Here is a 16,244-nt window from a genome sequence, read left to right as displayed (position 1 = left end):
TCACTTCTCGTATCCAGGATGTGACATTTTGTGGGTCAGGACAGCTGTTTTGAAGATAGTGAAATATATGTGCCTCCTTGCTGTTGATCCAGTGGAGATCAGTAGCACTCTGGGAAAGAAGGAGCATACAATTCCCCTCCATTAAGTTTTTCCAATAATGAATTCACTTAGAATCCTTTATGAGGCGTTCTACCTGTGTTATCCTTTTGAGTTTCAGCAGGTCCAAGTCAGAAAAAGCAATTTTTTTGGCTCACCTAGTCCAAAGATGTTACCCAAGTTCTAACATTTTGAGCGATGTTGAGGGAGCACAGCTTAAAGTTTAACATAGTTTTAAACACTGAAAGAAAGGAATTTCCCTGCGTGTCAGTCAGATTGCTTGTATTAAACTGAAACCACCTAACATATTAGAATTTTTATTTGGTTGACAAAACTGTCAGTTTCTGCCTTGAGCGTCTGTTGAAGTACTATTTCATTACTGTGTTCTGAAACATTAATGTACTCTTGAATGGTTTTTCACACAGTCGTATATTTTCTTTTAATGGAAACTAAAGTATCCCTTTCTAACTTGCCGCTACCTTTGCAAATAAATACAAGTACCCATTTGGGTGTGTTTTATCTTGGTTGGTTGAATTTGGGTATGATGCCACCCATTGGTGAAACCTGGTAGTGGTTTTATGCATTATGCAAAGGGACTTCCATTCATTCGGCAGCTTCAGATCAGTAGAGTCATAAAATTTGCATTTTATTGAAATATGAAAGACCTGGAAATGTTGATGGAAATTAATTATGATTCTCTATCTGGTTTCACTCACGTGAGAACGCTGCTGACGTGCTCTTGGTTTCATCCCTTATTTTTCCTGACAGTGTTTTCTCCTCCATGTTAAAGAGTTAACTCTTTGGGGTATAGTTTCATGGTTCTTCCAGTAATTTATCCTTGTAACCACTTTTGATATGAGCTAAACGATGAATTGGTGAACTATTCTTTTAACTTGCTGTGTCATACTTTGGGCAGTCTGCTTTGCTCATGCACAAATTTACAACAGGAGGTTACTGGATAATTAAGGTGGACACCATGGCTTTCCCCTCCCTACCTGGTCTCAGTTACTTGCAGAGAGCACCCTGGTTGTCAACTATATCTCTTGTGAATGTAGAAGATGAAAAGTATCAAGCTGAACTGTTTTTGTGCTACTGATCAGAATTATTTGCAGCGATCCACAGAAAATGGGTATTATCCAACACAAATAGTTAGATGCAGAGTCACCCCACTGTATACTGTTTGAGTCTTGTATCCTTCCAATTTCATTGGAAAGGGTCTTGAGATGATGGTACCTCATGAGATCTTTTTTTGTTTTGGGGATGATTTCCCGTGTTAATTTATAAGCAATTTATTTGGAGATAGAATCTTTGAACAAAGAACAATACTGCACAGGAACAGGCCCTTCGGCCCTCCAAGCCTGCGCCGCTCATGTGCCCACTAGACCATTCTTTTGTATCTCTCTATTCCCAGTCTGTTCATGTGGCTATCCAGATAAGTCTTAAACGATCCCAGCGTGTCCGCCTCAACCACCTTGCTTGACAGTGCATTCCAGGCCCCCACCACCCTCTGTGTAAAATACATCCCCCTGACATCTGTGTTGAACCTTGCCTCCCTCACCTTGAACCCGTGACCCCTTGTGTTCGTCACCTCCGACCTGGGAAAAAGCTTCCCACTGTTCACCCTATCTATGCCCTTCATAATTTTATACACCTCTATTAGGTCGCCCCCCATCCTCCGTCTTTCCAGGGAGAACAACCCCAGTTTATCCAATCTCTCCTCATAGCTGAGACCCTCCATACCAGGCAACATCCTGGTAAACTGTCTCTGTACTCTCTCCAAAGCCTCCACGTCCTTCTGGTAGTGTGGCGACCAGAACTGGACACAGTATTTCAAATGTGGCCTAACCATCGTTCTATACAGCTGCAACATCATATGCCAACTTTTATATTCTATGCCCCGTCCAATGAAGGCAAGCATGCCATATGCCGCCTTGACCACCCTTTCCACCTGTGCTGCCACCGTTTAAGGATCTGTGGACTTGCACACCCAGGTCCCTCTGTGTGTCTATACTCCTGATGGTTCTGCCATTTATTGTATAGCTCCCCCTTACATTAGATCTACCGAAATGCATCACTTCGCATTTATCTGGATTAAATTCCATCTGCCATTTCTCCGGCCAATGTTCCAGCCTATCTATATCCTGCTGTATTCTCTGACAATGTTCATCACTATCCGCAACTGCAGCAATCTTTGTGTCATCCGCAAACTTACTGATCACACCAGCTACATCTTCCTCCAAATCATTTATATATATCACAAACAGCAGAGATGCCAGTACAGAGCCCTGCGGAACACCACTAGTCACAGACCTCCAACCGGATAAAGACCCCTCCACTGCTACCCTCTGTCTTCTATGGCTGAGCCAGTTCTCCACCCATCTAGTTAGCTCACCTTTTATCCCGTGAGATTTAACCTTTTGCACAAGCCTGCCATGAGGGACCTTGTCAAACGCTTTACTAAAATCTATATAGACGACATCCACAGCCCTTCCCTCATCGATCGTTTTTGTCACCTCCTCAAAAAACTCAGCCAAATTTGTGAGGCATGACCTCCCTCGTACAAAACCATGCTGTCTATCGCTAATGAGATGATTCAGTTCTAAATGTGCATATGTCCTATCTCTAAATCTTCTCCAACCACTTCCCTACCACGGACGTCAAGCTCACCGGCCTATAATTATCCGGGTTATCCTTGCTCCCCTTCTTAAATAACGGGACCACATTTTCTATCCTCCAATCCTCTGGCACCTCACCTGTGTCCAGCGAAGAGCCAAAGATTTCTGTTAGAGGCCCAGCAATTGCATCTCTCGCCTCCCTAAGGAGTCTAGGATAGATGCCATCTGGTCCTGGGGATTTATCTGTCTTAATGTTTCCTAAAAAACCTAACACTTCCTCCCTTGTAATTGAGATTTTTTCCTAACGGGTCAACACATCTCTCTCAGACAATACCAGTCAACATGTCCCTCCTTTGTGAATACTGATGCAAAGTATTTGTTTAGGATCTCACCTACTTCCTTTGGTTCTAAGCATAATTCCCCTCCTTTGTCCCTGAAAAGTCCGATTCTTTCCCTAACAACCCTCTTGTTCCTAACGTATGTATAAAATGCCTTGGGATTCTCCTTAATCCTGTCTGCCAAGGACATTTCGTGACCCCTTTTTGCCCTTCTAAGTCCCTGTTTGAGTTATTTTCTACTTTCTCTGTATTCCTTCAGTGCTCCATCTGTTTTTAGCTGCCTGGACCTCATGTATGCCTCTTTTTTTTTCTTTTTGATTAGACCCACAATTTCACTGGTTATCCACGGCTCCCGAATCCTACCTTTCCTATCCTTCCTCTTTACAGGCACATGCCTGTCCTGCAGTCCTATCAACTGCTCCTTAAAAGACTCCCACATGCCAGATGTGGATTTACCCTCCAACAGCCTCTCCCAATCAACTGCCACCAAATCCTGCCTAATCCGGCTGTAGTTAGCCTTCCCCCAATTCAGTACCTTACCCATAGGACGACACTCATCTTTTCCATTACTATCCTAAAGTTTACAGAATTGTGATCACTATTTGCCACATGTTCCCCATCTGCAAATTTGATGACCTGACCGGGCTCATTCCCCAGCACTAGGTCCAGTATTGCCCCCTCTCTAGTTGGACTGTCAACATATTGTTCCAAAGAACCTTCCTGTACGCATTTTATAAATTCTTCCCCGTCCAGGCCCCCAGCCCGAAGCGATTTCCAGTCTATGTGAGGGAAATTAAAATCTCCCATTACAACAACCCTATTTTTTCTGCACCTGTCCAGAATCTCCTTACATATCCGTTCCTCAACTTCCCGCGGGCTGTTAGGAGGCCTGTAGTATACCCCCAGCATAGTGACTGCGCCCTTCCTGTTTCTGAGCTCCACCCACAGTGACTCGTTACCTGACCCTTCCATATTGTCCACCCTTTGCTATCTTGATAGACCATGGGATAGTGGCTTGAGATTTGTCTTTCATCATTGGGATTTATCCAAGTACCAAGCTCAGAAGGGTGAATTAAGCATTTTGGGGGGAACTAACAATGCAAGGGAATACGCAATGAATGCTAGGACGCTGGGAAGTAGAGGACCAGAGAAACCTTGGGGTACATGTCCATAGAACCCTGAAAGCAGCATAACAGGCAGATAAGGTGGTAAAGAAGGCATACATAATGCTTGCCTTCATTAGCCATGGCATAAAATATAAGAACAAGGAAGTTATGATGGAGCTGTATAAAACGCTCATTAGGTCAGAGCTAGAGTACTTTGTGCAGTTCTGGCGCACACTATAGGAAGGAAGTGATTGCATGAGAGAGGATGCAGAGGAGATTCATCGGGATGTTGGCTGCGCTGGAGTGTTTCAGCTATGAAGTGAGGTTGGTTAGAATCATAGAATCCATACAGTATAGAAGGCAGCCATTCGGCCCATCGAGCCTGCACCGTCAACATCCCACCTAGGCCCTATTCCTGTAACCCCATATATTTACCCTGTTGATCCCCCGACACTAAGGGATAACTTAACATGACCTATTCCACCTAACCCATACATCTTTGGAGTGTGGGAGGAAATCAGAGCACCCAGAGGAAACCCATGTACACATGGGGAGAAAGTGCAAAATTTACACACTCACCCGAGGCTGGACTTGAACCAGGGCCTCTGGTGCTGTGAGGCAGCATGCTAACCACTGTGCCACCATGTCACCCTAGGTGGGGTTGGGCTGGGATTGTTTTCCTTGGAGCAGAGAAAGCTGAGGAGGTACCTGATCGAGATGTACAGAATTATGAGGGACATTGATGGGATAGATAGGAAGAAATTTCTTAATAAAGAGGTCAATAACCGGGGGCATAGATTTAAGGTAAGAGGTAGGAGACTTAGAGGGTATTTGAAGAAAGCCTTTTTCACCCAGAGGGCGGTGGGAACCTGAAATGCTCTGCCTGAAAGGTTGGTGGCAGTGTGAACCCTCAGAACATTTAAAAAACATTTAGATAAGCATTTGAACTGCCATACCATTTCAGGCTAACGACCAAATTCTGGAAAATGGGATTAGAATAGATAGATGCTTGATGGCCGGTGAAGACATGATGGCCGAAGAGCCTCTGTAGGTGCTGTAAAACTATGCTTCTATGATTCAAGAATCTTTCTGAAGCTGCCCCTAAGGACCATTATGCTGGATAAGTTTAACAAAGAAAGAAGGGCTTGCATTTATATAGCGACTTTCATGACCACCAATCATCGCACAGTGGTTAGCACTGCTGTCTCTCAGCACCAGGGACCTGGGTTCGATTCCCAGCTTGGGTCACTGTGTGAAGTTTGCACGTTCTCCTCATGTCTGTGTGGGTTTCCTCCAGGTGCTTCGGTTTCCTCAAGTCCAAAGATGTGCTTGGGTTGATTGGCCACATTAAATTGCCACTTAGTGTCGGGGGGGACTAGCTCAGGTAAATGCGTGGGGTTACGGGAATAGGGGCTGGGTGGGATTGTAGTCGGTGCAGACTTGGTGGTCCAAATGGCCTCCTTCTGCACTGTAGGGATTCTATGATTCAAAGCACTTTGCAGCCAGTGAGGGACTTTTGAAATGTTTTGACTGTTGAAATGTTGGAATCGCAACAGCCAGCTTACCCAAAGCAAGTTTCCGCAAACAACAATGTGATGAGGATCATTATGTTGAATAAGGGATAAATATTGGCCAGGACACCTTGGACAACTCCCCTGCTCTTTCTTAAAATGGTGCCATGAGCTCTTTATTGTCCACCTGAGAGATCAGTTGGGGCCTCAGTTTCACGTTCCACCTGAAAGATGGGGTAACGCCCTCTCAGTCATGCAACAAGTGTCAATCTTGACTTATATGCTGAAGTCAGATGACTGAAATTAAGAGAACAGAGACCAAAGTATTATTCAAAAGAAATCAAGGAATAGAATCATAGAATCCCTACAGTGCGGAAGGAGGCCATTTGGCCCATCGAGTCTGCGCCGACAACAGTCCCACCTAGACCTTATCCCTGTAACCCCACGCATTTACCCTAGCTAGTCCCCCTGACACTAAGTGGCAATTTAAGTGGCCAATCAACCTAACCCGCACATCTTTGGATTTTGGAGGAAACCCACGCACACATGAGGAGAACATGCAAACTCTAGACCCTAGCAAACCCTAAACCCTATCCCCACATATTTATCATGCTAACCCTTTAACCGACACATCTTGGGACACGAAGGGGCAATTTAGCATGGCCAATGCACCTAACCCGCATGTTTTTGGACTGTGGGAGGGAACCAGAGCACCAGGAGGAAACCCATGCAGACACGGGGAGAACGTGCAAACTCAACACAGACAAAATAAACAGAGACAATTACATGAACTAGATTTAAAGTAGGATAGCAGACCTTCGTAGGTAGCTAAAATGTTTGATGTAATTTTAATAGGATTCTGGAATTCGAGAGTGAGTGGTTGTAACTGTTTGGACAGCAGTCCACACACAAGCCTAAAGGAGTTGATGCAAAATCCTGGAGTGGATTTACTGGTAGAAGTGGAGCAGAAACTCTGTTCAAAAGAGTCCTTTGGAAATCATGGAGTGGATTTCGGAATGCAAGTGGAAGTATTACTACGAAAGGTTTTAAAGTGTGTTTTGGGAGTGGTGTGTGAAAATTCCCATGACAATCATCTGGGGGGAATCTGAGGAGAAATCTAGAGACACTAACTGGTTCAGACTGGAGGAGTGTGTATTTGCCTCCAGCCAATCCGTGTGCTTTTTAAAAAAAAGACTGTGTGTGTTAATGAGACTATGGTAGATTCAAATATACTGTGTCATCTGTGTTAATCTTAAAACCTGTGTGTATTTTTTAAGTCAAGGAAGGAGTGAAAGAGTATTGTATTATTATAATCCAATTTTTCCTTGTTTACTAAATGTGTTTTTTCTTGTTGTTAAAACAAAGTTGGCCGTCCTGTGATTCTTTTCCTCCATGTTTGATTGAAATCTTTTGAGAAAGGGTTCCATTTGGGATCTTCCCTCCCCGTTATAACATCAACTGGGATTGTAACAATTCCATTTTTATTTCTCGGGCCTGGATGTGCAAATTGGCTGTAGTGTTTCCTCTATTACAACAGTGTCCACGCTTTAGAAGTACTTAATTGGCTGGAAACATTTGGGGACATCCTGAAATTGTGAAAGGTGCTATATTCATGCAGGTCCGTCTTGTCCATTTTGTTGAAATAACAAATGTGTTCAAGAAGCTTTGTTTGCATGAACCACTGATTTTAAGTGTGAAAACTGATGTGATGTGCTTTGCTTAAGCCAAGCCAAATTCAGGTTGCACAGTGGGATAGACTGAGGGCATTCTTAATGAGAGTCTGTTCCTTATTATTTCCTTCATATTGGATGATCTTTACAGAGGAGGATCAATAAACTAGCATTTTATGTGTGGCTGATTTACTCAATAACTATCTTACCATTTCACTGGGTAGCATGATGCATTTTTCAATAAATGCTCACTGACCAAAACTGATCCTGTTTCTTTTTTCGGTATTATTTCAAAGAATGTGTTATAAAATTGATTTCAACAAGTAGGGAAAATTAACAGCTTTAATCAGTTTGTCTAATCCCAACATTTCCGTATCCTGTTTAAAAATATACACTATTTAATTTAAAAGCAAAATATCTTTGTCAGGATGCTAAATTAAAATCTCGTATTTGGAACATCACAAACACTGTGGGTTGTTATTAACAACTAATTGCTACCTCTCTAAGACAGCTACCCCATTTTCCACTCTCACCAACCATCTAACCAGGCATTATTCTCATGGAGTAAACTCCCCTGCTGTTCAGCTGCTCAGCCCCAATACCACCACTCCACATGCCCTTGTAGAATTCCTGATTTCTAGCAAATAAGCTGCTGACTATCCACAACCCATTTGTGATTGGTGTTCATGCTGACAGAAACCTGCTGGAAGGGAGAACTCCATTCATCTATCTCATCACCATGCCCATATGATGCTCATCTGTGTCACCGTTTGATTTTTCTTTTCCCCTAACCCCACACACAAACATCCCCTTGACACCTCCACAATCCCTCTTTGATTTAAAACCCTTATTGTCTAAGCATCTTTCTCCCACAACTTTATTACATTTAATGTTGACTATATCCTCAAGCTATCTCCATTTTTCACTCCCCTCATTCTCTACCAAATAACTCTGATTTCAATTGTCACTTCAAATTCTCTTGCCCCACCACCACCTCTGTTTTTTCTCTGTTGTACCATTCATTAAGCTCCCTTACATTGGTTCTCTTTCCCCCAGAACGTACAATTTTAAATCAGTGGCTTTAAATTCCTCCGTGGCCTTACTTTAATGAGGCGAGTTTTGTCAATCATTCTCAATGATAATCAACACAAGCTTCCTTTGTGATGACTCAAACAAAATCCCCTGTGTTCTTTATACTTGTAACAATGTTAATATTATAGCTGACCTGGAGTTATGAAGGACAGCATTGTACTTTTCCACTTTGTTCTAAATAATACTTTCATATTCAGTTGACAATATACCTGATCATAACACAGCAACATTTTGTATTAGATGATTTAAGTAATGATCTTGCTGTGATTTGGGTAGTCCATTTATGAAGGAACAATTCTTGAATATTGAATTGTGAGGGAAAGGGAGGGGAACGTTGTGGTGTTTTTTAATTAAAAGCTAGTGTGAGAGTCAACTTGCTTATTAGATTTAGATATGTCAACATGACAGTGAAATGGGTCCCAACCTGGTGCACTATTTGAAGTTTGAGTCAGTAACCAGGCTACAGTGGTAATTGCTTGGGAGTGGAGTTAGAAGAGGAGGTTGTATAAATAACATTCAACAGTTGTGCAAGACTACTAGTTACACTAAAATCTGTCAGATTATTTTCCCCTGGGGAAAACAGCAAACGTACTGTAGATTTGAAGCTATCATTCATTGTTGCTATCCTCAACTTTTTTTCTGAGCAGTATTGCAAACAAATCTACTTGTTTCAGATTTCATTTTATTTCCCTGTCACCAACTTCTGTTTGGTTTTCCTGCAATTCTGAATAATTGTATAATGTAGTCAGCTACATGAGAAGGTCCCAAACTTCAATACGAACACCAAATATATTCATAGATGCTGGATGAAGAAAACGTATTCAAGCTTGCAATAATGTCTTATTTCTGTATTTTCATCTATTTGGGAGGAAAGGTGAGAAATATATAAATTAAATCATGGTATTGGTAGGTTTATTCCCATCCCTAGAAAGTAATTTCACCTATAATTAAGGGGCTTGGATTAAGATTTGGAATTTTGGAATTGGCCATTTTAATATTTTGATTTTTGAGCTTGAATGGGAATATGAGTTGAGTTTTAAAGTTCTCATTCCTCATTATGATTGCGGTATTCCAATGTTGTCTTGACCAACTATTCACCTTCCTCCATAAGCATTGGGCCATGCAAAGCTCTCCTAACTGTATCCTAACTCTTACCAAGATTCATTGATGGGCATGGGTTCCTGGTCCAACAATGCAGCTGGAGTTTGATATTTCCATTGTCCTCTCCACCCACCTCACTCTTCCCAGTGCTGATGTTGTGTACTCTGCCAGTGATTCTGCTGTCGTTGGCACATCTGCCTCCAGAATTCCCAATCACTCATGAACACAGTTTTTTTTTAATGACAGTTGCACTAACACTGGCTTTGGCAGAAACCTGGCTGAGGGCTGATGATGCTTTCCCTCTAGATGAAGCTTCCCCCCCTGGCTGTACCTTTCACTTTTGCTGTGGGATTGTGACTCTTATAACCAGACCACACATTGGTCTGTCCCTCTGCTGTTCTGGCACTAGCTCTTCGATCATTTTGTCCTATTGCACACCACTTCCTTACCTCTCATTTAAAATCCCTGGGTGGATGATAGAGAACAAGTACTATGTCAATTTTGTCGACAAGCTATCTTTACTGTTTTCTTTCCTTATCCTCTGCAACAAGCAATTTCCTCATCTTCAGTAATGTCAACCTCCATCTTAGTTCATCATGCTCTCTCTCTTTCCCCTTTGAGTTAACTGCTCTCCTATCCTTCCAAAAACACACTTAACTCATTGTCATGAGGCTCTGTGGATTGTGCTACATAGTGTCCAAGAAACTTCAACACAATCCTGAAATTGCTTCAAGATGATATGACTGCAAATGTTTTGAGTGGGAGATCTGAACCAAACACCTTAAATCTGGACCAGGATCAAGCAAAGTTGTGTGATAACTACCATATTATTTAAAGTCTACTTGACAGTGGCTATCACCTCATCCAAATTCAATTGCGCTCTGTTGTCAGTATTAAATAATACCTGACTGGAAAACTCTTTAACCTCAGCTGCCTCTGTGCCAAAGCTAAATTGACTTTTATAAAAATTGATTTATGGGATGTGGGCTAGACCAGCATTTATTGCCCCTCTCGCGTTGACCTTGAGAAGGTGAGCTGCTGCCTTGAATTGCTGCAGTCCATGTGGTGTAGTTACACCTACAGTGCCCTTGGGGAGGGAACTTCCAGAATTCTGACCCAGCGATATATTTCCAAGTCAGGATGGTGAATGGCTTGGAGGGGAACTTGCAGGTAGTGGTATTCCCATGCATCTGCTGTTCTTGTCCTTCTAGATGGTAGCAGTGGGTTTAAGAATTGCAGTCCAAGGAACCTTGGTGAGTTCCTGCAGTGCATTTTGTAGATACTACACACTGCTGCAACTGTGCTTCAATAGTGAAGGGAGTCAGTGTTAATGGATGGGATGCCACTCAATCAGCTTCTTGAGTTTGGTGGAGTTGTACTCATCCAGGCAAGTAGAGAGTATTCCATCGCACTCCTGACTTGTGCATTATAGATGGTGACAGGTTTTGGGGAGTCAGGAGGTGAGTTACTCGCCAAAGGATTCTGAGCCTCTGATCTGCTCTTGGAGTCACAGCATTTAAATTGCTAGTCCAATTCTGTTTCAGGTCAGTGGTAACTCCCAGAATGCTGATAATGGGGATTCAGCAATGGGAATGCCATTAAATGTCAGGGGGAGATGGTTAGTTTCACTCTTCTTGTTGGAAATGGTCATTGCCTGGCAGTTATGTGGCACGAATGTCACTTGCCACTTGTCAGCCCAAGCTGAATACTGTCCAGGTCGTGCTGCATTTGAGGAGTCACGAATGGTGCTGAACATTGTGCAATCATCAGCAAACATCCCCACTTCTGACCTTATGATGGAAGGAAGATCATTGATGAAGCAGCTGACGATGGTTAGGTCTAAGACACTATTCTGAGAAACTATCAGATATACATGATCTACAGTTTGTGGATGACTTCAAGGACATTGTCCACTCAGCACAAGATCGGCAAGTCACGCTACCTTTTGAATTCCACATACATGAAACTCAGCCTTTCCTTGAATGTTTTTTTATTCACTAACGGGATCTGGGCATCGCTGGCTGGGCCGGCATTTATTGCCTACTTCTAATTGCCCTTGAACTGAGTGACTTGCTAGGCTACTTCAGACATTTGAGTCAATCACATTTCTGTGGATCTGGGGTCATTTGTAAGCCCGACCAGGTAAAAACGCCAGATTTAAAGGCTTATTTTATTAGTGTCACAAGTAGGCTTACATTAATACTGCAATGAAGTTACTATGAAAATTCCCTAGTCACCACACTCCAGCGCCTGTTCGGGTACACTGAGGGAGAATTTAGCATGGCCAAGGCACTTTGCCAACACATCTTTTGGACAGTGGGGAGGAAACCGGAGCACCTAGAGGAAACCCACACAGACACGGAGAGAACATGCAGACTCTGCACAGACAGTGACCAAACCAGGAATCAACCTGGTGCTGTGAGGCAGCAGTGCTAACCATTGTGCCACCGTGCTGCTTTCCTTAAGGACATTAGTGAACCAGATGGGTTTTTATGATGATTGATGATGGTTTCATGGTCATCATTAGACTTATAATTCCAGTTTTTTATTGAATTTAAATTTTGCCTTCTGCCATGGTGAGATTCGAACCCAGGTCCCCAGAATATTACCCTGGGTTTCTGGAATATTAGTCCAATGACAATATGACTATGTTACCTCCTCGCCTCCAAAACAAAAATTATATATGTCAACATATATCTAGTCAGCCAAGTATTCCACTTCCCATATATATTGAAGGAAAGACTTTGGAATATATTGAGCACTTCCCATACCTTGGCAGCCACCTCTCTCAAAAGCGCACCATTGTCCAGAAGATCCAACACCGCATCAGCTCCCCCAACCTTTTGCAAACTATGGCAATGAGTGTCTGACAACAAGGATCCATGCAAATAGTGTACCGAGCAGTTGTCATCACCACCCTTCTGTACAGCAAATGTGAGGTAATGCTTTTTGGAAGGTCCAATGCAGATAGGAAATATGCAGTAAATGGCAGAACCCTTAAGAGTATTGATAGGCAGAGGGATCTGGATGTACAGATACACAGGTCACTGAAAGTGGCAACGCGGGTGGAGAAGGTAGTCAAGAAGGCATACGGCATGCATACCTTCATCGGTCGGGGCATTGAGTTTAAAAATTGGCAAATCACATTGCAGCTTTATAGAACCTTAGTCAGACCGCACTTGGAATATAGTGTTCAATTCTGGTCGCCACACTATCAGAAGGATGTGGAGACTTTGGAGAGGGTACAGAAAAGATTTATCAGTATGTTGCCTGGTATGGAGGGCATTAGATATGAGGAGAGGTTGGAGAAACTTGGTTTGTTCTCACTGGAACGACAGAGGTTGAGGGGCGACCTGATAGAAGTCTACAAGATTGAGGGGCATGGACAGAATGGATAGTCAGAAGCTTTTTCCCGGGTCGAAGAGTTAATTACTGGGGGGGCATAGGTTTAAGGTGCAAGGGGCAAGGTTTAAAGGAGACGTACGAGGCAAGTTTTTTTACACAGAGGGTGGTGGGTGTCTGGAACTCGCTGCCGGGGGAGGTAATGGAAGCAGGTACGATAGTGACTTTTAGGGACATCTTGACAAATACATGAATCGGATGGGAATAGAGGGATATGGTCCCCAGAAGGGTAGGGGGTTTTAGTTCAGTCGGGCAGCATGGTCGGGTGCAGGCTTGGAGGGCCGAAGGGCCTGTTCCTGTGCTGTAATTTTCTTTGTTTTTTAACAGTGAGACCTGGACTGTATCACACAAGATTTTGTAACTGTAATGATGGCAAAACTGTCAGTACTAGAACTTTGAATCTGACAGCACTTGCTGGGGTGTGCACTAGTAGTTTTCCCATTCCTCCAAAAGCTGCACTGTTAAATGCCAGAAACCTCTGACCTCGTCCACGGCTGGGATTCTCCAGTGCAGTTGCAGTGAATGGAGCTTTGGCTGAGTGCCAAATTCTCCATGCTCAATAGAAAGGCAAATAGAGGGCAAATGAAATCAGAGAATCCGCCCAAAGTCTTCTCCAATGGAAATTTTGGTAATTACTTGTATTGATGTGAACTTTCACTTCGTAGTATTGATCTCACTGCAAAAAATCCTTGGGAAAAAAAAATGCCTTGTTGCTTGAGGTATAGCTGGGTTTTCAATAGCATGAATAACGTCTCGAGTCTTGGGAAAAATCATTTTTGGAACTCCGATTTCTCTTATGATGATTCCATTGGTTTTTCAAATTATAACAACTTTTAAAATTGTTTATGATATTTCATCTTCTACTTTAATCCATGTACCTGTCCCAAGCTTAATATTGGCCTCTGGTTAAATGATGACCAATTTTTACCCTTTGATTTCCTGCGAGAGCAGGAAAATGGAGTTGAGGTCAAAAAGCAGCCATGATTTTATTGCTCGAGCGGTCATATGGCCTCCTCCTGCTCCTAATTATTATGTTAAATACTGCTGAAAAGAGCAACATGGTCCCAAAGCAAAAATGCCAAACTTCAAGCGAACAAAATAATTTGTATTACAAGACAAAGTTGGCAAATCGACCCTGATTGGCTGCAGTGGAAAAAAAACAGCAGGGAACTATAGGCTACCCATGTTCCTGGGTAATTCAAAATAGGCATAAGGCTTGAACAAATTCCTTTTTTTGATTGCAGAGAATGGGTCTCTGTGCCTCAATGTATGCTGCTTCTAGCAAATGTAAATGAATCACATTACAAGCTTGACTGATTATCTTAAAATGGTTATTAGTGCACTCAGTATTGTTGAACAAGTGCTGCCCAAACTCAGAATCACACCTAACACTTAGACATTTTGTTTTGGGTTTTGCAAACACAGGCTGGTTGAGTGCAGTCTGTACCCTACCTCTTATGAACAATGAAGGAAAAGGTTTCTTTGATTTGATCAGCCAATCGCTGAAAACGTGCTGCTATGCACCTGGCATCACACCAGCACTAAAATGCATACAATGTTGCTAATATGTATGGTAGGCAGTATGTAATTTAGCCTGATTGCAGAATCTTGCTAGTGGAAAGTGCCACTCATGTAGCTGGGACCAGTTCTCTGCAAACAAAAGGAATATGTTCAAGCTAGGTGAGCCCGACTGGGGTGGCATGGTGGTTAGCACTGCTGCCTCACAGCACCAGGGACCTGGGTTCAACTCTGGCCTTGTGTGACTGTCTATGTTGAGTTTGCATGTTCTCCCTGTGTCTGCGTGGGTTTCCTCCAGGTGCTCCGGTTTCCTCCCACAGTTCGAAGATGTACAAGTTATGTTGATTAGCCATGTTAAATTGCCCCTTAGTGTCAGGGGGACCAGCTAGGGTGACTACATGGGGTAGGGTCTTGGTGGGATGGGCTAAATGTCCTCCTCCTGCACTGTAGGATTCTATGATTGCAAACCCTTTTACTGAGCTCACAAGTTTACATTATTTCTGAAGAAAGCCTTTAATGCTCCCCTCCCCCCTGCTTTTGATGGTATTGACTGAATGAATGCAAGGTAATTCCTGAATGCAAGGTCATCTTTTGCCACGCTACCTGTCTGAACTCAGTTAACTCGGCATCGACCAGGGTCAAAACTGCATCCTTGCTACTCTGTATGGTTCAGCTGCTTACGGATGTACTTGTCAAAACTTGACATTTGAGTTTAGTCAGCTATAGTTGCATTGAAATGGATGTGGGTTGCAGAAATGTTGACAATGCATGTACAATGGCAGTGTAATTATGAAAACGTGCAATCATTCTGTAGATATTTAATATGTGAACACTTTTGGAACATTTTTGTTCTTGTATTTTTGGCATTTTGACAGTTTGTCTAAACTCAACAGGAACTGGTACATTTTACAATTTAGCAAATTAAATCTGTTAATATATTAAATATGTGACAAAACTCCACCATAGTGCGGGTTATTAGGCTCCTACTCCGCACAAGAATCTAAGTTGAACTGTGTAGGTGGGAAACTTACTGAGTTTGGATGTTATCAGCTGGAATATAAATAATGGTTGAATTGACTAATGGAGCAATTTATATCTGAGGGGAAGGGACTGGAGGATAATGGGGGAGGGGAGGAAATAAAAGTGGAAGTTGAAATGTTAATGCAGTGTTTGCCCTGATTCTGATTGATAGTCACTCTTGTAACTAGTAAAGTATTCTGAAGTAATGTAATCACTGTTACCGTGACAACATGATTCACTTGTCAGACAGGTTTTATAAGGGTTCAAGCCAGATCTTTATAATGATTGGTTGGGAGTTATCTGGTATCCTTTGGGTCGATAGGCTGTCAAGTCACATGCTCTTGGGGTGGGGAGTTTCTAGGCTGTTAATTACTTCAAGACTACTAGAAGTTTCTCTAAGACTTTACATATCTGAACGAACACAGGCACAGGAAAACAGAATGGAACCAGTTAATATTATCAAACAGTTCTTTGGTAAGTTACTATTTTCTAATAAATAGTAAGCCATAGGCTATTCAGTTTAATGAAAATAGCTAGAAATGAGAGTGTTTTATTGGATTTATTTTACATTTCACAAGTTATCAATTAGCTGAACCACACTGACGAGATTTTGTTCCTTGCCTTGATCTTGAGGTGAGGAATTCCATTCCTTAACCGTTGCCTTTTTACTTCTCATTTGGGGCAGCACGGTGGCACAGTGGTTTGTATTGCTGCCTCACAGTGCCAGGGACCCAGATTTGATTCCAGGCTTGAGTGACTGTCTGTGTGGAGTTTG

General features: G+C 42.6%; 1 protein-coding gene across 4 annotated transcripts in view; it reads left to right on the top strand.

Annotated features, from left to right (window-relative positions):
- LOC144491354 (SH2/SH3 adapter protein NCK1-like) overlaps positions 1-16,244 on the top strand; it is a 211,749-nt gene that overhangs the window by 151,341 nt on the left and 44,164 nt on the right. The window contains exon 1 of one of the 4 annotated variants that reach the window (XM_078209051.1): positions 15,809-15,943. The exons of the other annotated variants lie outside the window; for them this stretch is intronic. Within the exon in view, the coding sequence (XP_078065177.1) occupies positions 15,910-15,943 (34 nt within the window). The 5' untranslated portion in view covers positions 15,809-15,909. Of the gene's footprint in view, positions 1-15,808; positions 15,944-16,244 lie in introns of those variants that run through there. 4 annotated transcript variants of the gene reach the window in all.

This window comes from Mustelus asterias, chromosome 3, assembly GCF_964213995.1.
Source record: "Mustelus asterias chromosome 3, sMusAst1.hap1.1, whole genome shotgun sequence".
NCBI lineage: Eukaryota > Metazoa > Chordata > Chondrichthyes > Carcharhiniformes > Triakidae > Mustelus > Mustelus asterias.
This window is presented reverse-complemented; position numbering and strand designations above follow the sequence as displayed.